Source organism: Pipistrellus kuhlii, unplaced genomic scaffold (genome assembly GCF_014108245.1).
Source record: "Pipistrellus kuhlii isolate mPipKuh1 unplaced genomic scaffold, mPipKuh1.p scaffold_m20_p_2, whole genome shotgun sequence".
Classification (NCBI taxonomy): domain Eukaryota; kingdom Metazoa; phylum Chordata; class Mammalia; order Chiroptera; family Vespertilionidae; genus Pipistrellus; species Pipistrellus kuhlii.
In genome coordinates, this window is record NW_023425515.1 from 162457543 (window position 1) to 162481815 (window position 24273).

At 39.0% G+C, this 24273-nt stretch overlaps 1 protein-coding gene across 9 annotated transcripts in view; it reads left to right on the top strand.

Moving 5' to 3' along the window:
- Nucleotides 1–24273, top strand: part of ELAVL4 (ELAV like RNA binding protein 4) — a 139147-nt gene that overhangs the window by 69158 nt on the left and 45716 nt on the right. For 7 of the 9 annotated variants that reach the window (XM_036446619.2, XM_036446621.2, XM_036446612.2 and 4 more), the window contains exon 2: nt 16938–17178. In XM_036446619.2, the coding sequence (XP_036302512.1) occupies nt 16938–17178 (241 nt within the window). Of the gene's footprint in view, nt 1–3009; nt 3184–16937; nt 17179–24273 lie in introns of all 9 variants that reach the window. The other 2 variants (XM_036446616.2, XM_036446615.2) reach the window with 1 other exon arrangement.

Below are 24273 nucleotides of genomic sequence, written 5' to 3' on the forward strand. Positions count from 1 at the left end.
TCTTTATTTCTTGTTCTTAGTATACAGAAACACTACTAATTTTTGTATGTTAATTTTGTATACTGCAATTTTACTGAATTCTTTTATTAGATTTAATGATTTTTTGCTGATTTTTATGATTTTTATAAGTACAATTATGTTGTCTGCAAATAGAGATAATTTTACTTCTTCCTTTCTAATTCTGATACCTTTTATTTCTTTTTTCTTGCCTGATTGCTCTAGCTAGGACTTCAAGTATGATGTGAAATAAGAGTGGTAAGCGTGGGCATCCTTGTCTTATTCCTAATTTTAGAGGAAAAGCTTTCAATTCTTTACCATTGAGTATGATGTTAGCTATGGGCTTATTGTATAGGTCCTTTATTATGTTGAGATATGTTTCTTCTATGCCTAATTCATTAAGAGTTCTTATCACAAAAGGATGTTGAAATTTGTTAAATACTTTTTCTGAATCTATTGAATGGTTATATGATTTTTTTCCTTTGTTCTGTTAATGTTATATAATGTGATATATCACATTGATTTGTGTATGTTGAACCATCCTTGCATTAGGGTACACATTTTAAATATTTGTCATTTATTACAAGGTTCACAGGGAGAGAAGATTAAAGCTAAAATGTGTGAGTTACTTCCCATTGCATAGCCTTCAAGTAGGAGAGCAGATAATCTTAAAACTGAGGCCTTACCATCCCAGGAAGGATTGTGGAATGCCAGAGAAAGATTAAGATTTAATTTGCTTCAAATCAATATAGTAGAGACTAGATCAGCCAGCCTCTGTCACAGAACTGTGTTGGCTCCATCCTCCTGGAGTCATAGGCCCTTAGAGGCCCAAGATTCAGTGAAGAAAGGCACTTTTTAAAAGGGCTTTGGGATCTGTAATTCTGAGCTCAGTTCTTGAGTTTGCTTCTTTTTAGTTTTGCACTTTTTTGTACTTAATGTGGAATGTGTATTTTCATAGGTCAAAGAATTCAGGCTCCTATACTAACTGGTTTATATATAAACCTATTTGATGATCAAGTGTCAACAACTGGGAAACATTAATTTTTAAATATCTATAAAAACCTTTATGTATTTTCCCTCTTTTCATTGTGTATAATATTGCATAACTTACATTAAAATCTTAAGACTTAAAGATGAAAATGAGAAATACAGTTTATTTTTATCCCAAAGCTCCTTTGTTTTCATTAGCAATCTGCAAACTTAAAATTACTTAAAAACAAACAAATTCTCCACTAAACATTTTTAAGAGTTCAAGAATAATTTTCCAAGCATTTGACAGCACACCTTTTGTACAGAGCACAGTAGATGTTCAGCGGGTATTTGACCTCATTTGGATTAAATGGATGTGGAAGTAATTACATGATTATTTATTCACTCATTTGTGTCTTTCTAAAAAAAAAAAAATAATGCCATCCTCATCAGTGTGGCCTAGTGGTTGAGCATCGACCTATGAACCTGAAGGTCTCAGTTCAATTCCTGGTCAGGGCACATCGAGCCCAGGTGGTGGGCTCAATCACAGTAGGGGGCATACAGGAGACAGCCAATCAATGATTCTCTCTCATCATTGATGTTTGTCTCCCGCTCTGTTCCTCTCTGAGATCAATAATATATATATTTTTTTCAAAGATTTCGTCTTGAAAAGATGCCAGGCATGCCCAACTCTGACAGTCATAACAGCAAAATATTGAGCCCCTATTGGCTCTGGCTTTGGCTTGTGTTACTTGTAGAAACTCTCACAGGTGGAAATGTTCTATGGGACTCAGCCAGATTGAGATCCAAAGAAAAAATGAAATATGAGTGTAGGCCTGAAACAGAGGCAATCAGAGGTAAAGGAATGTGGGAGTGAAGATATAGTCACTGTAAAGATGACCTTATCCAGAAAATGGAAAATACCTGGCCTTAAAAATACACTCTTTGGGGACAGTTTAGAAGTTGAGGGAAATAATATAAGAGCAATATAGCTTTAAAAGATGAAGATGCTGCCACAACTGGTTTGGCTCAGTGGATAGAGCGTCGATCTGCGGACTGAAAGGTCCCAGGTTCAATTCCGGTCAACGGCATGTACATTGGTTGCAGGCACATCCCCAATAGGGTTTGTGCAGGAGGCAGCTGGTCGATGTTTCTCTCTCATTGATGTTTCTAGCTCTCTATCCCTCTCCCTTCCTCTCTATAAAAAAATCAATAAGATATATATTTTTTTTAAAAAGATGAAGATGCTCCTGTTTTTAAATTGATTTTGAAGATAAAAGATGTGAGAGGTTAATGATGTGAGCAGAGTGGTGGGGAACAGAGCAAGGAAAGTAGATTTAGTTGTGGAGAGCAGGTGAGCGCCTGGAGAGCCATCTATTTATTCATTAATTGTACCAACAATATCTGGAGCTATGCAATGGTCCCCAGGGTTACAAATGAATCACACACAGCCCCTGTCCTCAAGGAGCTCACAGTCCAATGGTAGAAACAGGAAGGTGGAGAGAGTCTCGGTGCCGTGTGATAAATGTCCGTGATGGAAGCATGGATAGGAACACAGGCGTTGTCATGGTGGGGTGTTTGGGAAGGCCATTGGGCCTGAAGGTGAGAGAGGAGAGCCTTCCAGGCCAGTAGCAGTGCTTGTGCAGGGTGGAGCATGAGAGAGAACCCAGTGTGTTCTGTCTGTCATTGCTGGCTGAAGAAAAATGTAGTCCATACTGCTTCCCAGGGCTTACGGAGATTGTGGTGGATAAGGAGGAAGACGGAAGTCAGTGATGGGAAGACTTCAGTTCTGATCCAGCTGTACATATGAACAGGGGCTAGTCACTCTACCCTCCTTTTGCTTTGTAACTTTTCGTGTTCTCACCTATAAAATGCAAATGGTAAGGGCAGAGGGGTGGGCCAGAATCCCACCTACCTCTCAGTATCTTCATAAAGATGATATGGGGTGCTGGGCGTAAATGTGCTTACACAGTTTCCTAAGTCTAGCATGTGATTTAATGAATTCTTTTTAGTGGCTTTGTAAAGTTCATCTCATTTCTCCAGGGAGATCACACTTGCTGTGTTAGCTCTGCACTTCCTGCCGCACCTTTCTGAAGGGGCCCTGGAAAATCCCCTTGAAGTGCATTTGGTCAATGTGCCTGCTCCTGGGTCCACAGAAAGGAAGGAGCGGTCCAGATGGAGGGTGGACCACGAACAGCCCCTGCTCTTCCACCCCGGGTAGGTCCATGTAAAGGCCAGAGATGCCTTCTGCTTTCAGTATAGAGTGCACTGGCAATTTACTGAAATCTTTCATGAAAACAAGAGGAGTTTCTTTTTTGGAAATCAGAAATCCTAATGACTGAGCTTATTACCTACATTTGAAAGTATCTAACTTTAACCCATTCACAGTAGAAGGCTTTTTCTAAAAGGCAGAGTGTACCAGAAATTGTGTTCATGAGTGTTAAAAGGGGTGCTTTTTATTAAAAGTTTGCTTAATCCACCTTTGCTCTGTATTTTCCTGGCTGGTATTATTATGAGACCTTGTTAGTTAATGTTTGTGAAGCCTTTAGAAGATGAAGGAAATAGCTATTGATATAGATGATGAGTAGTAACCTTTTTAAGTGTTCTTTTCTACTTCAGAAATTAAATCCTAAGTATTGATTTTACCAACTCATAGATTAGTTAGTTTTGCCACCAGCAACACTTTATTTTATGAGCACATATTTTCAGAATATTACACTTTGCATAAGGGGAATGAATACTTATTGAGTGTTTATCAGTGTCGAGCTCTGAGCCAGATAGCTTCAATTTGTTATTTTTAATCTTTACAGCAAAGCAGATAGAATTGTTCAAAACTTTCAGGTGAGGAAATTTCAAGTGTACTTTGGAGAGTCTTTATGTGGCTAACCCAAGGTCAAGGTTAGAGCTGGTTTTCAAACCCAGATCAGATCAGCTTCAAACCTCATGGTCTTTCCATTACACTATGTAGAATTTTCAATCAAAATCTTTCCTGTAAGATCCATTTATTTATCAATATTTTCTGACTAATAGCAGATACAGTTTAGAATGGTTCCAAATTATTAGATCGCTTGCTTTCTCTAAGATGGCTGGGTTGCGTGTTGTGGTGATAGGAATATTTCCTCAGACTCTAACAGCATTCGCCAACCTTTCAGATCTCATGGACCACTGGTTGGCAGCCATTGGATTAGGAAATGGAGAAGGGCACAGAATTTGGTTTCAGACTTGAGTTCAAGTTTTCTGACTGAGTGACAGTGGATACTGCCTGAAATCTCATTTCTCCATCATGCTGAGTGACTTCATGTCTTCAAGCCTCCCTCATCAGTAAATGGGAGAATGACAATGGCCTATTTGCAAAATTGTGGGAGAATTATGTGAAGGAATGTAGGTGAAGACACCTGTCACCATTTCTTATGTGCTAACTGTTGGTAGTATTGGAAGGAGTCAATGGCAGTTGCATGCCAAAACATTATTTTGTGTTACCCAAAGCACTTCTTAATCAGCTTTATGCAGGATCTCCATTTCCTGAGTCTTTGCCCTGTTCTGAGCAGGGACTTTGCTAGGCTCCTTTGTATATACCTCTTCATTACCACATTTATAACTTTATATAGTAATTACTTATTTACTTATTTATTTACTTCCTTGCAGGCAAGAACCTCTTTTCTCTCTTTGTATCCTTGGCACTTAACATAATGGCTTCTGGCCCATCAAAGGAACTCATTAATGTTAAGGAACTTAGCATGGCTTTTGTTCCTTTGTGCTGCTTTTCTTTAAGAGCTAACTTCAGTTGTGGGAAGGGGCTGTTTAAAGGAAGCACTATATTATCATCATTAAATTGTGATTTCATTAGCTTGCTTTAACTTGTACCTGTACTAAAGAAATTTTAGGTTATGCTAATTTGACAACAGTGGTTCTGAATATTTGTTAGCACTGACTTTAAAAAAAAAAAAAGGTAAATTTCTGGGATAAAAAGAATATATCAAGAGATGGAAGAGTTTGCCAAGCAAATTTACTTTTATCTGTGATTTCTAAGGACCTGGATACCTTACTCAAAGAAGTAAACTATTTACCATACCTTCTTATATATTCAGGTATCATATCCAAATTATCCTTAGAGACATATTAAATTAGTCCTGAAAGGGCTTGAGAATTATGTATTATGTAGTTTGAATTTCGGTGTAATAATAATTTTGAAATTGGTGTTTTAAAAATTATCATTTCTGAATTTCAAAATGCCGATTTGACTCTTGCCCAATTAGTATGAATTAGTGAGGTTTCAAAAGTTTATTTTGAAAAAGACAAGATTGTGAAGACAGAATTAGTGACTCTTCTCTGTTCTAAGTATAACATCTTCTGTTGTTATAAGACAAATCATAAAAACACATACAATGGAAGATTTTTAAAAAATAGAACAGTGAGGAAATTGAGGTGAAGAAAAATTAAGAGAATTGTAAAATAAGATAAATATAAAGGTAAAGTTTGTTTTAAAAACAACAAAACACATCAGCAGTTTGCAGTGAGGTCCTTTGCTCTTGCTTCACACACGGAGAGCTACAGATCTGGCATCATTTTCCTAGCACTGTTACCAGGAGGAGACCCAGTGAATCACAGGAGGCAGAGTCCTTCAACCAAAAGCAAACCCATCACACGAAGGACAGAGAATATTAGTGGCTCGTTGTCATAATAGATTATTTGCCTCAAAGCAGACCAAACTATAATGATACTTTGGTATTTGCTTCTTATTCATGAGATTTTTAATAAATGTGTATTAGGAGGATCTCCATATGCAGGAAAGAAAGAGAAGCTTAAACGCATGGCATGGAATGCTGCTTGACAGTGTCATGCATTCACAAGATGTCCTTGAAGATGGAGCACAGAACAGAGATCAAGGAAATTTTGGCAGCTGCAGTTGGGAAAATAAATGGCTATTATGCGATTGGGTAGATCCTGAAAGCAGGCTCCTGCTCAAACCATGTAATTAAGAAAAGTGGGAGCTTTTGTCCACGCGCAGAATGTTCATAATATCAGAGTTTGTCAGCGGGAGCTTTTAGAATGGATCAGTGCTTTTCACTCCCTGATCCAGGGAATGGTTTTCTTATAAATCATCTCCTCCCCTTGCTGTCCTCAGGAAGGTTGCTGCCAGGCGATAAGGCCAACTCAGACTGTAACCTCGCACCATGAGTTAGGTGAAGGGGAGACCAGACCAGAGACTGTTTCAGGAAATGTGGTTTTTATTCATTCGGGCTCCTGTGTTTCCTCTAATGTGAGAGCAAACAGCGTGGCCAAGGAGAGATCCTGCAGGAAGACTCTTGGAAGGAGATGGAATCACTTTTAATACTGTGGCCCCCAAACTGGTTTGAAGGATTTATTTTCTTTCTTTCTAAAAAAGAACTTCCTCCCAGATTATTAAAGGGCTGTATTTTCATTGTAAAACAAATACACCAAAATTTGGAAAATAAAGATGGAAGCAAGTAATTGATAGAATTATCATCTAAAATTCTACCACTTATTGTTAGCATTTTATTTTTCCTTTCCACTCTGTGCATATTTATATAATTGAGATAATCAAATTTTCACCTTCTACATTGGCCATACACATTCTCTTATGTTATTAAGAACCACTATAAACATAATTTTAACAGTTGCAGAATACTGTATCATAAAAGTATACAATAACTTAGTCATTCCCCTTGTTGGGCCCTTAGATTGTTTGTATTTTTATTTTTATTTTATTTACTTTTCTAGATACAGTTTTCTTAATATATCTTATTGTGCATACTGTGGATCTACAGAATTTTGGATTCTTTTCTGAGCTTAAGAGTGGATCACTGGGTCCAGAAATATGAACATAATGTTCAGAAAGTTTGTGTCAATATATACCGTATTTTTCGGACCATAAGACGCTCCGGACCATAAGACGCACCAGTTTTTAGAGAAGGGAAATGAAGAAAAAAAGATTCTGAAACAAATAGTGTCCTAAAATATTTTATGTCCAACATCACAGTCATAAACACATGTAATCAACCCTGTAAACAGCAGCATTTAGAACCATTTTAGAGCCGGGCAAGCACACAGAGACCACACAGAGCCGGGCAAGTAAAAAAACTTTTTTTTTAAAGTATATGTGTAGGCTATATTTGGACCATAAGACGCAGGGACTTTTCCCCCCCACTTCTGGGGGGAAAAAAGTGCGTCTTATGGTCCGAAAAATACGGTAGTTCACCAATAACAATGAGAGAGATTCTTTCATAGCACCTTAAAACTTGACAGTTGCAAACCCTGAATTTCTACATTCTCTGTAAACATGTGGTCCACAGATAATTCAAAGACAGTTCTGCCATCGCAGGTCTGCCTTCTCACCAACACTGATTCGGTTTTACTAGTACCCATCTGCCTTCCCAGAGGGTGTCCAGGAGAGTGGTAACCCAACTACCTCTCTGAGATAGTTGGAGGGACAAAGTTCTTCTATTGGGTCAAAAAAGGTCCTTTTTTCTAATACATATAAATAAGGGAAGTCAGTGAAGGATGAAATAAAAAAATAAATTTTCACGTGCAATAAAGTAGTTTTCAAATTTAAAGCTACCCTGTCAGAACAATGTTCGGGATCTTTTCACTAATGAACATGCAGATATACTCAGGGGCTGTGTGAACTGTCCGTGGGTTGAATTTAGCATGCCCGGTTATACATACATTGAGGTGCCAAAAGCTGTCTTATTTCACCTATCGGCTTAGCGGCAGAATGCCCCCAAATTGCACAATTGGAAGAGCAGTAGGCTTACAATTCCTCTCAATAAAGGAAAGGGTGCTGTGTGCAGATTTTTTAAGATAATAGCTCCCTCAATTTCCCTCTACTCTCCACCCCAGCTGTGTTTTAAAAAATGAGTACTAATTTTTAAAATAAAAATTGTGTTACGTAGATTTCTGAAAAATTTAATGAATGTGCATAAAACTTAAGTTCAGAGACATGACCCAAATCTTTAGATCATGTTAAAGATGTACAGAATAATACATTGCTTTTTACAATTGAATTTCACCGAGTTTGCTCACACTCTGAACCACCTGCCAAGCATTTTATAAATACACAATATTTATGTTTACATGAATCGTGCCACTGGCTATTGTTTATGCATTTAATCAGAACACAAGTCCAACTTAATCAGTCCGTGGGCAGTTTTACAAATAATTCATTAATGTTCTTCATATAGAAGATGAAGATAATATTTACCATCACAGCTAGTTCCTATCCCAACAGGTACTGATAACTTATTTTTATGCGTTTTGATTATTTTGCCCACATTAAACATTCAGAGTTTGGGGGCTAAAGGGTAGGATGTGATTTTTTTGTGTTCAAGTTAATATTTTTGCAGGAAGCCTGAGAGCTTGCCCATGAAATTGTATTTATACTAAAATGAAAACATTTGTCTTTTTCAAATATGCCTTTAATAAAGAAAGCTTATTGAAAGTTAGAAATTGTACTTATTTAGTGGCCATGTTGGAAAAGAGGGTTGAATTGGGAGTGGCGTGGTGAAGGAAAGGTTGCCTCATCTTTGCAATGAACCAGTTTATCAAGCCATCCCCAAACTCGGGAGATTTTCCTGTAAAAGTCTGTTAAAAACAAACACCCAAAGGTTTTACCAGGACTGCCCCAGGCTATGTACACCAGGAAATCATTTTAGGCCCAAACTGAAGCCCTAAAGAAACTGTAAAATATAAAGAAGGTCAGTATTTATTCTGGAAGAGAACTGTGTGTGATGTGTCTGGGGAAGAAGATAAAAAAAACAAACAAAAAACTTGGCTTTCTGTAAAATTTGAGACTAAAGCCTAAGAGAAATGAAATTTTGATTATGCGTTTCATATCCAGGCTGGTCCTGCTATTTTAAGTATTAATGCCTCTTGTTCTTCCCAGCGGCTACTGATTTTGTAAAAACCCTGGCTACCACTGCTGAAGTACTTCCAGTGCCTGGTGGCCATCTCCAAAGAAGAAGATGCTATTTCAAAGGAGGAATGCCTCCAGCTTATCTCATGTTACAAATAGTTATTGTTTAGGATGTGGGCATTTAGACTGGAAACGGAAGTGTCAGAAAGTAGGACTAGGCTGTGTGTATTTCAGTTATGTGCTTTTTTTGGTAAGGAGGGAAAGTCATTAGAGAAACTGCAGTAGGTTGCTTACGAGGAAGATGTGTATACAATTGATTTTAATTGATCATTTGTTTACCTGTCCTCCTCTCCCATCCTCCCAACTTGAACCCTCAAGGGCAGGAACCAAATTATCTTTGTTTCCTCAACTCCTAGAACAGCGTTCTTCAACCGCTGTTCCGCGGCACACTAGTGTGCCGCGAGATGTTGCCTGGTGTGCCGTAGGTGCAGACAAGACAAGAATTTTATAATTTTTCACTATTTTGTTTACTTAATATTTCATAATAAAGTAATTATAAAATACTTTCTTTGTGTTTATTTGATTCCTATTCAAGAGAATTACTTTATATATAGTCAATATAGGCACAGAGTTAAATTTTTTAACATTTTCTAATGGTGGTGTGCCTCGTGATTTTTTTCATGAAACAAGTGTGCCTTTGCCCAAAAAAGGTTGAAAAACACTGTCCTAGAATAATACCTTGGTCTATAATAGCATTCAATACACTTGTGTTGAACCTAATACACTTGTTTTAAGGATATGCTGAGAATTTATTACCACATAACCTCCTAGAGTAAATAGGTCTTTCAGGTTATTTGTGCATCTGCCCAAAGGTATTATTAAGCTGTCAGCATGTTTTCCCCAGTTGGAATTAATTTTTTTTTTTTTCGTTTACTAGTTACCTTTCAGCAGAATCTACAGAAACTCAGAACAAATGGTTTTGGAGGGCATGAGTTTAGTTTGCAGCCACATTCCCCTGGTCCAGAGGTCTCTGTGAGTCATCATCTGTAATTTGGTTGGAGGGGAGTTTATATTTCCAAGTTCCCTTTTCCTGGTGTGATCAGATCAGCAATCTCAGCCCCTCCTTTTGGACCCCATTAATAACAGTGTCTCCTTCCCAGTTGAATCATAACCAGGAAAAGAAATACTAACCTGAAGAGGCTCAAGCAAATTAAAGCCTTTTGAAAAGAAGGAGGAGAGAGTATGGACTTATGAGCTGATGGACAAAACTTTAAAGAAAAGTGAAATTGGAGTTGTAAATTCATTTTTAGTATCTTTTAAGAAGCAAAAAGAAAAGTGAGGAATTATCACTAAAAATAAGATCTGTCTTCAGGAACATAGAGCCTGCTGTGTAAATGTCTAACTCTGGGGGGTTTGTTTTTCAGACTATTGAAAGGTGGAGGGGATGCAGTAGTCTGGGCCACTCCACCAGAGTTCAGCATACCGAGTATCAGAATTGTGTACGGGTTAAGTGGGAAAGGCCTACAAAGAGAATTAGGACTTTTATTTTTGCTCTCATGAATAATTTAAATCAATTTCTGTAATGGTTTGATTTAGTGACTGCCCTCAGTAAACATTATTCTTCGTGCTCTTGGGACTCTTGGGAGTGCTCGTTCTGTTACACAAGGATTAGCCTCCATACCTAACTTTTGAAAAGTCCTTCCTCATGGAAAAAGAGAACACCTTTAAATATGCATTAAAATACTTAATAAAATACGTGTGTGTATGTATATGTGTGCCTCAAATGTTAACCTGAGACATGTGTGCAATCAGTACATTCCTTTAGCATCTTTCTCAGTTAGAGGGTGCTCAAAGTAGAGAGGACAGTATTTGGAAAAGAAACATCATATTCCTATGACCTTTCAGATTCTTTTTGTTGTTGTTTCTTTGCCTGAACTAAGCATCGAAACCACCTCTCCACCAAAACAACAGAAGTTGAGGACTGACAAGAGCACTGTGTCAAGGTCCCAGCACTGGGCTCTCAGATGATGAACGTCGTAAGTGAATTCGACAGTGGAGCAGGTTCCTTTCCTGTAAAATTGTAACCTCTTATTTGCCTCATGAAGTGAATTCTGAAAGTGTCAACTATATGAAGATACATAAATGCAAGACTGGACAGTTTTTCATCATTTTGCCATGGTTATGGAAAATGTTGGAGCAAGGACAGGATATTGTATGGCTGATAGGCTTGGTGAGGGTCCTGTGGTAGCACGTGGGAGGTGGCTTTCTGGGGCCCAGGACAATGACTCTGTCCTCAGTTGTAACTCTAGCCTTCCCCAAACTTGAGTAAATAAAAGCCTGGTGAAGATGGGCGAAGAAGGGAAATGTAAGAGATTCATGAACTGATGGAAGAAATGTTGAAAGGGGCTTTCCATATATTTTTAGTACTTTAGTACACAACACAGTTTTAGAATTTTGGAATGGACTAAATGTTTTCAGCTTGCTCAACAGACCATTCTTGTCCACCTTATATGGGGAGTGGGGTGAGGATAGGTGGGTGGAAGGTGGAGAAGTGGGGTTCTAAGCTTTCTTATCAAGAAGTAAGAATAATGTTAGTCTACATAGAGGTGCTCCAAAAACGTCACAAGCCTAAGTGGGGAAAAATCTATTTGGAGGTTTCAATCTGGAGACAAAGGATTGGCTTTCCTGTGTGTAAAATGTTACATGCATATATATATATTTCTGGCGAGAAAGAGAAAAGGCATTCAACAAGTTCTCCAAGGGACCCACTTCAGCCAAAGTTTCAGCCCTCCAGCTTGAATGAATGCCTCTTAAAATCTGCATTTAAAATAATATTCAAATATATGCCTGGCATATAATAGGTACTCAATAACTCTTCTGTCTTCTTTTGTTATGTGTAAAATGGGATGACATTAATACCTTATTAGCTTATAGTATTTCACAGAGTTGTTTGAGAGAGTGTGAACTCTAGACTATGTAAGGACTTTTATTCATTCAATAGTCCTTTATCCAGAACCTACTAATTATTAGGCTTTGTTCTACATGCAGGAGGTACTGTAATAAACATAACAGATTCGGTCTCCAGCCATAGAGCTCAGAGTTCAGTCTCATTCTTTGAGAACTATAAAATGCTAGTCAGAAAAGTATGAAGGTAGATATGTTTCCACACTGCCGTTCAAATGCATTCCTGTAATATGGCTACCCCTCACCTCCTTCCTTAAAAAAAAAAAAAAAAAAAAAAAAAAAAAAAAAAAAAGGAAAAGTAAACTCTTATCTATGTTTGCATTGTCACAAGAGTACTCACGTGAGGTAGTCTGTAGACTTGGGCTCAACTCCAATCTCTGTCTCTAACTAACAAGCTATTTACCCTTTTTTGTCCTCAGTTTCCTCATCATTAAAAGTCTGTGGTTGGGCCCTGTAGTCCCTACTGTTCTCTGATGTCTCATGCATTCACACTGTGAACTCCGGGAGGGCCAGCTCCTTGTATTTGTTATCTCTGTATCTTAGCACAGTGCCTAGCACACTGGGGCACTATCTCTGTTCATCTAACATACCCAGATCTAGCCATATGACCTCGCATGTCCAGAAAGTAGTATGACAGATACCTTGAGTGAATAATAGCGAGAGAAGTGATTGGACCATTAGGAGGGACCCATGATTGTGGTGAGAGGGATGTCATGAAGGGCCGGGAAGGTTGGTTTTTTATTCAGGAGCACCCTGAGAAAGAGGCTGGCCTGGCCTCTGCTTCTTACCTCCCCTCCACAGAGACAAGCAACCCTGAGTGATGATCCAACAGCTGCAAGTCTGAGGCTTCTCTCTTGCTTTTGTTGTATATTTTGCAAAAAAAGAGTGATGGGAGGGGTGAAGTTAATGCGTTGAGTGTGAGTAATTAGTCATTCAAACCATTGACATTTACAATGACAGGATTTGAGTGCCTATGTTATTATGCACTGCTCTAATAGTTTATCCCTGAAATTTTCTGCCTGTATAATGTTTCTTAAAATATATCACGGGAGCATAAAAGATTTAATGCAGTGCTTTGTACAACCATTAGAGTTTGAAGTCAACTGATCCTCCTCAGTGCTCTATCCTGGAGGCTGACTCTAATTCTCCTTCTTAATTGCCATTCAGAAGAGGGAAGGAGGAAGAGTCAGGAATTTGGAATCTGGTCAGCTGCAAGGTTGGCTGTGAGACCCACACAGAATGTTTTATTAAAATACATTTGCACACTTGAATAACTGATATATTTATTGGCAATGAAACTGGTGCAGTTAGAATATCAAAGGCCATAGGCTGAGGAAGCAAGTGTTCTGATTTTGCAGAGCCAGCCTCTGTGCTGATTGGAGGATATGCTTCCCACTAACATATATATATATACATATATATACATATATATATATATATATATATATATATATATATATATATATATATATATATAATCTCCCTGGTCTGTTTCCCAGGTAGAAATTACAGGTGTCCTCTCCCTAAGATCTATCATGTAAACTTAAAATGTTGTCATATGATATTGTTGGGTTTGTTATCTTTATGTCTTAGGAATTTCTCTTATTTCCCAAGTTATGGTTTTAGATCATCTTGGTTGACTTATATGTCAGATTTGATTCTGACATTTTACATTTCTGATTCTTTTTGTAAGCCTGTTTTGCATCTTGGGATATATCATTAAGACCAGTGTAGGATCTTATGACGCGAGAGATCTTATAGCAACGCATTTGCAAATGTTTCTCAACTTTAGGACTGCACGTTTTTCTTGGGAAAAGTCCATGTGTGCATGTGTGTATTCCCATCAGTTCTTTCCAAATATACAGAATGATAACTGCAGCGTGTGCAGAGCAAAGTGAGCTCCATCTCCATCAGATGAGAATGACTTGGCTTACTGTCTAGTAGCTCAATGCAGAACATTGTGTCTTATGACTTTTTTGAAGGTCTGAGCCCAGTTAGGATTGTCTGATCTACAGATGGGGCTCAGCTCCATGAGTCAGCATACATTAGGAAATCCACATAGGATGTAAGCAAATCAGAAAGCTGATTGAGGAACTGAAATTACTTTGCTGCAGACTTGTCACTTCCCAGACCTGTGAGATGTTCACATGGGCAAGTTGGCTTCCATCCACATGTGTCTGTGAGGTGAGCATCCAGTGAACAAAAGATGAACCCAGCTGTCAGGTGACCTTTAACAGTCTGAGTCCCACAGAATCTCAGCATGCTTAGGTATGGCTGGCATTACTCTTCCTATTCCGTTGTAAAATCCCCCAAAAGACGCCACAAAAGCATAGATGATTGTGTAGGTATCTGGGAGAACTTTAAGAAGGGTGACCTGAGGAAGGTGGAAAGCAGAGAAGGTGTTCTATAGATTATGGAATTGGCTTTTTTGCCATGAAATAAAAATTCCATAGTTGGGCAGCTCTGTGATTCTGCTAGCCAAGCCTTCTAAATTGGATAAACTCTGTTTTTCAAGTTCTTTATCGAGTTGGCAGCACTCCGTGTGTTTGTTGCCTGGACACCTGACTCACTGAAGCAGTGAGACTACACAGCAAATGGAGGCACTGCAGAGACCCAGGAGGCTGGATGGCATGGCGAGCAGACACCTGCCTCCCAGCAAGGAGCTGTGCTGATGCTCTGCAACATCATCTCTATTAGCATGGCCCCCTCCCCTGGGCCCAGCTTCCTCATTTCTCCTGGACCCTTCCCTCAAGGGAAGAGCAGCTGAATAGGCTTTTGGGTGCAGTTTCTATCACTGCAGAGAAGTGCTTGACTTAGGATTCTTTTCAGGAACTCTTTGTTTTCCACTTAGTGTCTTGACCAGACTTCCAGAATCTCATAGTTGACCTGAAGCCAAGAAGAAAATTCTTGTGATGTGATTCAAGCTACTTACATGGCCAGGTGGCATGCCTCAGTGGTTGAGCATCAATCTATGACCCAGGAGGTCAAGGTTCGATTCCCAGTCAGGGCACATGCCCGGGTTGTGGGCTCTATCCTCAGGGGGGCATGAAGAAGGCAGCCAACCAATGATTCTTTCTCTCATAGTTGATGTTCCTCTCTCTCTCTTCCTCTCTGAAATCAATAACATCATATATTTTTAAAAGTTACTTACATGATGCTAAAGAATCTTAGAAGTTCCTCACCATCCTCAATCTGCCTACTTTCCCTGACTACTCCTCTTGTCTTATTTTTGTTGTTGTTGTTGTTCTATTTTCCATGTGTGATCATTAGAAGAGGAAACAATTTCAATAACCCTCACCTACCTAGGGTATAATGTGGAATAATAGTTATAATGCCTTCAGGCAGTTTGTCTAGGCTAGGGGTGTCGAACTCAATCAGAGAAGGGGCCAAAATCTAAAATCCAGCCTAAATCGCGGGCCGAATGGTTTACTGAACAGTCATAAACTGTCATTGTGATGGAAACGCAGCAGAGTGCAGTGATGACAGCGCGGTTCGGGCCACATTGCAAGGCCTGGCGGGACGGATTTGGCCCGAGGGCCTTGTGTTTGACACATGTGGTCTAGGCACTTAATAAATACATATGTGATCTGTCATCCTGAATATAGCCCTGCACAATAGGCTTTATTCCAGTTTACAAAAAGGAAACAGAGGCTATGGGTATTGAGGCCTCCTGCCTTAGATCACACAGCTAATAAGTGCTAGGACTAGAATTTTAAGTCAGCTGTGCAATTAAAAACTCACTTCTTTTTTACTCTACCACTGTGCTTCAGATGAGGAAATAAGTGAAAAACAAAACAAAAACAAAAAGCAGTCTCTAAATCTAAGTCTCCTACGATGCAAGTTTTTTTCCCCAAGATCACACAGCTAGTCAGTGGCAGGCCATGATTCTATTTCCAAGGAGTTGATGATCAATTTCAGAGGAGATGGAAGCCCTATCGTGAAGGATGAGTAAGAGATGGTAGTAGGACAGAATGGAAAAGTGGGACTGATGGGCTGCATTTGAGGCCAGGAAAATTGGGTGCAGGCCCAGACTCTGCCCCACTTTCTCGTGATGACAAAGAAGTCACTGGAATCCATCTCAAACTTTAGTGTTCTGAACTAGATTTTATTCCATTCAGTGTCTTCCAGCTCTGAAATTTTGTGATTCTCCATGTTTATCATATGGTATGGGCATCTTCATGACCTATTTCTATGAAATTAAACCCATTTTCCATAAAAACTTCATCCTAGCATTATCTTCTTAATACTTTTCCCTGAACCCCACTATCCTGTTATCAGGGTTAATTACTCCACTGCAAGTCTATTGTCCTTCTGCAATCTGCTTGCCTGTCTGTGTCCTCTGTAGACAGTAAATTCCTTGAAGGTAGAGACATTTGTGGAAATCTTTAATTAACTATTTAAATGCAGAGAAAGTTCTTTTTGAGTAATGTGTGGAAGGACAACCTCAGGATGTGCGGGACCTAAGGTGGAAACCTAGAGTGAGCTTTTCCTTCCTAGTGTTTTATTTTAATAGAGGTCCAGGAGAAATAGTGACAGAGTGGCTAGGTCGAAATAGCAGTAGATAGACTTTGTAGTTCCCCAGTATGCACTCATGAAATCTGAAGTTTGATCAGTGATTAAGCATCAGTGAAAATCTAAACCCTTTCTATATGAAACAGCTCTACTTAATTCGATGTCATTTCACATTAGGAGATAGTTAATAAACAGGTACTGTATTTGATCTTATGAGTGTAGCCCTCTATATTTAGCTTTTTCAGCTTTAATGGAACTATAATTTTAATCATGATTATTACTTTACATTTTAATTATAATTTGGTGTGGCTTAAGTATACATTTCTGAGAGTGATTGTGTAATGAAAACAGGAATTAGCTTTTCATTAACAAAATAATGGGAGAGTTCCCACTGCATGCTAGTCTGTGTTCAAAATCTATGGGCTGGCCTAAAAATAGCAAGGGGAGTTTAACATTTTGGTTTAAAACATGCTTCTAAATTGGCTACGTTCACAACCCAGTCTCTTGTGCGCCATCTTGTTCTATCTTGTTCTCTTTTTCTTTTCAAAAAATTAAATTAAATCTTGAAAAATACTTTAGTTATTTCAGAAGGCTTATTTTTGTTATTTTTATTTTTGTTTAGATAATTAGCACCATGGAGCCTCAGGTGTCAAATGGCCCGACATCCAATACAAGCAATGGACCCTCCAGCAACAATAGAAACTGTCCTTCTCCCATGCAGACAGGGGCAGCCACAGATGACAGCAAAACCAACCTCATAGTCAACTATTTACCCCAGAATATGACCCAAGAGGAATTCAGGAGTCTCTTTGGAAGCATTGGTGAAATAGAATCCTGCAAACTCGTGAGAGACAAAATTACAGGTATGTTTTTCGTCAACATTTTAGGCTTGGAATCTGCTGCTGTGATGTTCCATTAGATGTTCAAACCTTAGTAGAAATGCATGGTGATGCATCTGTCTACAGTGTGGATCCTGCATTCAAGTATAGCATGGGCACACAGTCATAAACTCATACGTGTGTGCACTGTAGAAAACCACACTGAGAATTGGTAGGACTGAGAGATGAAGAATTTGGAGCTTCCTCAACTTTACTTTCTGTGAAATAATATTTTGGTTTTATCACCTTTTATTCTTAATCAACCACCCCTTCCCTTTGTTCTTTAGTTCTCTATTCTGTTCTCTGCCCTCAATATGCTCCATGTTAGTTTTTATCTACTTATCCCTTTCCTCTCAAACATTGGGTTTGTGTGTGTCGATATTCTTCTATGTGTGAGACAGTGTTAGGTGGACTTGTGGAAGGAGGTCACAACTGCCCATGTCCCTGAGGTGGGAGAAATAAACCCTGAGAATAGCAGACTACTCTGGAGTGAAACTACTCTGCAGTAGGAGGGAGATGCTCAATGAAGATCTGCATTTGAGGTATTTTATTTTATTTGTTTGTTTTGGAAATACTCTTTAAGAAGTCAGAGACTTTTTACTTGAAAGTGAAATAATAGCTTATATAACTTCAGTACTTGAGGTTTTTAGGTTCTGATTTTTCCCCACAGCATTCATTGAGGACCTAATGACACTAATTATTGGGGAATTTCCCTACAATCTTTTTGGAAGTGAAAAAAATTTTTTTTAGAAAAACATTGGGCTACATGACAGCAGTGAGATAGCTGTTCTTGGTACTCCACTCCTAAAATCATTCAAACACACCTGTAAGCATTTGTCTTTTTTTTTTTTTTTTCCTTGAGTGTTGACTTTTATTTTCTTTCTCTGAACAGTTTAATTGATGAGCAACTAGCCTATATAAGAAAAAGGAAACTCTCTCATTAAAATAGGAAGCTTCGTCATCTTGGTCTTAAATCAGAGAACTCAATGTATGTGTGTGTTTGTGTGTGTATGTGTATTCTTTAATTTTCTAATTCCCATGTAAATCTGTCCCCCATTTAAATTAAGTACTTTTCAAAACCACAAAACTAAAATAATTGTAAAAAAGTATGTCACATAATCCTTCAAGCACCATTTTCTCATCTTTAAAATTGGAAAATAATAGTTATTTCAACAGGTTTATTGTGAGGATTAAATGAAAGAATAGATGTATGCTACCCAGCACCATGCCTATTGCAGAGCAGTCACTCATTAAAGGGAGATGTTCTTATTATAGATACAGTTCATATGTTTCAAGGGAGTGGCTAGAACAGAGAGATTTTTATCAAGGTCTCCAAATAGGACAAGGGCTTTTATGATCTTGCCCCAGAACATTGAATCATCCATTCTTAAATAGAATTGCAGGGAGAAACCAAGATGGCGGCATAGGTAAATACCTAAACTGCTGCCTCACACAACAATTTCAAAACTACAACTAAAAGACAAAACAGATAACATCTAGAACCACAGGAAGGCTGGCTGATTGGAAATTCTACAACTAGAAGGAAAGAGAAAAGCACACTGAGACTCACAGGAGCTGCAGGAAGCAGAGGTACTGAGATGCGAGGACAGAGAGGACTGGCAACTGAGTGTGTGGCTGGCTTTCTCAAGCAGGAGAGAGATAAAAACTCCCAACTGCACTGAACTCCAGTTCTGGACAAGACTCTGGGGACCCAGACTCATATGGGGTGAAACTGGACTGTCAGGAAAGAGAAAAGCACACTGAGACTCAGAGCAACTACGGGAGGCAGAGGTATCTAGGCATGCGTGCGGAGAGGGCAGGCAACTGAGTGCATGACTGGCTTTCTCAAATAAGAGGGAGAGAAAAGGTCCTGACTGCACTGAACTCCAGTTCTGGGTGAGACTTTGGAGACTCAGACTCATTCAAGAGAAACTGGACTGTCTGGCAGTGGGCAGAACTCAAAAGCAGCTTTCTCTCAGAGGTGCTTGCAGTGATTACCAAGGGATACTGAGACACAAGGGTCTATTAAGGCAGAGCTAACGGGAAACCAATGCTGTCTGCTCTGCCCTGAGACTCTGCCCCATCCAAGCTGAGCATAAGGCTTTTGCAGGTTTTGTTTCATAAGGGTGTCTCCAGCACAGAAGTTCTCCCAGTGTAGACACAGCTGATCCTCACAGTCAACTGGCCTGGAGGTCAATTCCTCCCAGTGATACCTACAACAATCAAGGCTTAACTACAACAAGACTGTGCACACAGCCCACAAAGGAGAGCACCAAGAGTGTCCACCTCAGGTAACTGGGAAGGCTGAGCCACTGGGCTCTGTAGGACACCTACCACACAGAACCACTCTATCAACACATAGAAGCAGCCAAAATGCAGAGACAAAGAAACAGGTCACAAATGAAAGAAATGGAGGAAAACAAACAACTGGATATAGAGTTTAAAACCACTGTTATAAGGTTTTTCAAGAATTTTCTAGAAAAGGCCAATAAATTTAGCAAAACCCTAGAGCAGGGGTCTTCAAACTTCTCTCATTATGAGAATCACCTGGTGGAGTTGTTAAAACACAGATTCCCGGATCCCAACTATAAGAAGTGCTATCAGGAATCTGTGTTTTAACACCTCCACCAGGTGATTCTCATAATGAGAGAAGTTTGAAGACCCCTGCCCTAGAGGATATGAAAAAGGACCAACTAGAAATTACGCATACACTGACTGAAATAAAAAATATTATAGAGAGATCTAACAGCACACTAGAGGATTGCAAGAATCAAGTCAAAGATTTGAAGTACAAAGAAGCAAAAAACACTCAACCAGAAAAGAACCCAAAAATATGAAGATAGTGTAAGGAGCCTCTGGGACAACTTCAAGCATACCAACATCCAAATTATGGGGGTTCCAGAAGAAGAGAGAGAGCAAGATACCGAAAACCTATTTGAAGAAATAATGACAGAAAACTTTTCCCACCTGGTGAAAAAAATAAACTTACAAGTCCAGGAAGTGCACAGAACCCCAAACAAAAGGAATGCAAAGAGGACCACACCAAGACACATCATGATTAAAATGCCAAGAGCAAAAGGCAAAGAGAGAATATTAAAAGCAGCAAGAGAAAAACAGTTACCTACAAGGGAGCACCCATACGACTGTCAGCTGGTTTCTCAACAAAAACTATACAGGCCAGACAGGAGTGGCAAGAAATATTCAAAGTGATGGATAGCAAGAACCTACAACCAAGATTACTCTATCCAGCAAAGCTATCATTCAGAATTGATGGTCAGATAAAGAGCTTCACAGATAAGAAAAAGCTAAAGGGGTTCATCACCACCAAACCAATATTTTATGAAATGCTGAATGGTATTCATTAAGAAGACAAAGAAGAAAAAGGTAAAGATAAAAATTATGAACAATAAATATATATCCATCAACAAGTGAATCTAAAATTCAAGTGGAAAAAAAAAATCTGATGAACAGAATTAATTGGTAAATATAATAGAATCAGGGCCATAGAAAGGGAATGGACTGACAATTCTCAGGGTAAAGGGGCATTGGGGGTAAGGGAAGAGACTGGACAAAAATCATACACTTATGGATGAGGACAGTGGGAAGGGGGAGAAGGGCAGAGGGTGGGGTGGGAACTGGGTGGAGGGGAGCTATGGGGGGAAAGAGGAACAATTGTAATGATCTGAACAATAAATATTTATTAAATAAAAAAATTTTAAATAAATAGACAGAATTGCCTGTGCTCTCTGAAAGCCAATGTTTAGATTCCAGAATAATTTTTATATAATAGGATGATAATTCAAACCAAATTCAAACCAGTTAACCATCTGATTCTTCCTCCCACTCCTATATAGAAAATGTGTTTTTGGTGTAGCTTTGCCTTCTAAATAGGGACTCTTCCAGCTATATTAGTGAATATTATTAATCACCTTTCAAAAGAGTTCCCTTAAAACGTAGTGAGGTTTTTGTGAAGTACTGATTCATGGTGTTTTTCCTTGTTTTCTAAAGACGCACATTTAAACAAGCAGATTCCTTTACTGAAAGAATGCTAATTTGGTAGTTCACCGAGTGCATTTGAATAAGAGTGACAGCTTCCAAGACAGCCTTTAATTTGGTATACAAAACCAAAATTGTCAACTTTGGTTTGTTTAGCACCCTCCCCAGCCCAAGCAGAGACATACAATAGCATCTGAGCTTAAGGAAGAAGCTTATGGGTTGAAAGTAAAAATATAATTCAAGCATGAATTTATCATTATGCAATTTTTAATGCAGGCCAGAAAAGAGAATTTTATTTGCAGAGAACTTATGGGAATGAGGCAAGGAAACGAAGAGAGACTGTAGATATTTGCCCTCATTTGGTAGCAGTGTTTAATAAAAGTAGAACTTGTGGTTGTAAAGAGTGCTTATTAAATTCTTCATTTACACTACCTAATTAATTCTAGCATTTTAAATTAACAGTGAAATTGGTCCCTGCTGTACCATTCCATAGATGCAGCATATTTCCTCCATCCACCCGTTGTTCAGGTTTAATTGGCTATGCTCAAAGTCAGAGGAGGAGGGAGAGATGGGGCTGTGGAGAGATGGAGAAGGAGTGGGAATCGCTCTAATCGAAGACCCTCTGAGCCTACAATTGAGGGTGAGTGACAACACAGGCTGGGAGAGGTGAGGGACCATAGCAGGCGAGTAAAAAGGCTGCTGCTGTTGGTTCAGAAGTCAGGGGAAATGACATCATAGGTATTTTTGTTGCCCTGATTTTTAACATCCCAGTCCCCCCTTTTCGTTCAACACCTCCTACAGATCTCAATGCATCTCAATCCTGTGAAGTTTATAAGGAGTTCTAAATATCCAGTGAGAGGATTGGGGGATGGGAGGTGGCAAAGAGGTAAGAATTCAAGATTAAGTATTTCAAGCCCAAAACACTCTCTAAGACACTATAATAGATTCCTCCTTAGAAGGTTCTAAGATAGGTAGATGACGATGATGATGATAGATAGATAGATAGATAGATAGATAGATAGATATAGAGATATAGGTAGAATAGTTATTGGAAGAGGAGAGAGAGACACACACAGAGAGACAGGGACACAGAGAGAGAGTGAACCTTTGTTGATGGCATTGCCAGCAGGCTGGATTCACTCCTTGCTGTGGTTGTCAATGTATTTTCCATTTGAGAACACAGAAGGGAAGTCTGGGCATGTACTTAAGTGTTGTGATACTGAGGACATAATTGCTTTCATTCATCAGGTACTTACTCTAGTCCAGATACTTACTAAGGCCTGGACAGACCTTATTTCACTTAACACTGAGAACAGCCTCCATATCCTTACATGAGGATACTGAAGCTTAATGAGGGTGAGTAACGGAATCAGGCATCCCAGTTATTAGCAGATGGTGGAGCTGGGAGTCACCCCCAGTTTCCAAAAGCATGATCTCATCTGGAAACATGTGCAGGTTGCTCTAGTCTATGCTAAGTGAAGATCTCTGCCCAATGCTCATTCCCGTAACCCAGTGAAGTGTTGGGTTCCTCTGAGTAGTGGTTGCTGGCCACTCTCTGGAGAGTCTGCCTAGTATGCACTGTGGCTTTAAGTCCTTTAAAAAAAAAATAAGATTCTTGTGTATAACAGGAGGCAAAGATAATAATATTTATCTTCCTCTGAGAACACACATCAGCCTTCAGAGTAAAGCCAAATTTACTGAAAGTGCCAGGTTTAAGATTTCCTTACAGTGCTTTTGGACATCTCTGATATTTATCTTCTCAGAGCTACTAGATTTTCTTCTTTTTCCAATTGGGAAAGGACACTTATCAAGATAATCTAGATACCGGGGAGAGAAAACGTATGTCTCAAGTTGCTTTTGTGTGCAGCCATGGACGTACAATAACCCTGGAAGCTGTGTCCTTTCTTTTTTCCCCTTCATCCACTTGCAGCCTCTGCTGCTGGAGAGAAAGGGAAGTGGACTGTGGTCAGCAAGGACTAGTGCAACCTAGAAACTCAGGCGGAGAACACCAAAACCCTCGGTGGAATTATACTATTCCCTTGGACTGCAGAGAATTGAATTCGTTTCTTATTTTTTATTTGGATATCTTTTTGTTTCTACAAGCTTTAAGATTGTGTTACTGAATCCAGGTTCCTAGACAATCAGTGTTTTAGGGAAGGAAACATATGGTTTAGGCAGGATAGAGTTAGGTGGTAAGGGTATGTCTCAAAGCCAGCAGATCTGGAATGCTGAATTGCATTTTGATAATCGTTTATCTTATTATCACCTCACTCCAAAACCAATAGAGAAAGGAGAAAAAAGGTAACAGAAAAATCCCTAGATATAAATTAGTGTACAGTAACAAACAGTTTTGATCTACCCATCAGAGTTTATATTTTTTAGCATCACAGTGATAAAATAATAATAATAATTCTATTTTTACTTAATGTCTTCATGTACCCATGGAGTATCATTTTTAAGAGTAGTTTTCTATCCATTTCAGGCAAGTGAGAGTTCTGACAGGAGTTCTGAGGACAGGGTGGATGAAACTGACCATTATTGATTACATGTAGTGGCTGGAATATGAAGCAGACTATCAGGGCTGTGAATGTTTGAGAAAGGGTGAGGTCTGTGTTAGCTGGAGCTGTTGGGAAAGCTTTGAAAGATATAATTCAGATTTAGGTAGAGAAGGGGAAGCAAAGGAATTGAGCTAAAACTCCAGTCTAAGAACGGCAGCCTTTTTATTCTCCTGCAATTTGGACAAAGGAAGTGAAGCTAGGGCATGCTTTGGAAGCAGCAGTCTAACATGAAGCAGCATCGCCAGGTGAAGTTAAGCATACCCCAGAATTATGGTAGTCCGAAGTTGCAGCCCTACCAAAAAAGATAACATTTTCTAAACCCCACCTCTAATCCATCTCCTCATTTCTTCCTTTATAACACATCTTTGGCTTAGTTACTGTTCTCACTCTGTGGAAAAGGTAGAATAAGGCCAAAAAAAACACAAAAAAACTTCACTGCTGTGAACAGCCAGATGAATATGTAGTCACTGCCTTTGTATCAGGAATCACATCCCCTAATTAAAGGAACCAAGTCAGCTTTGAGTCC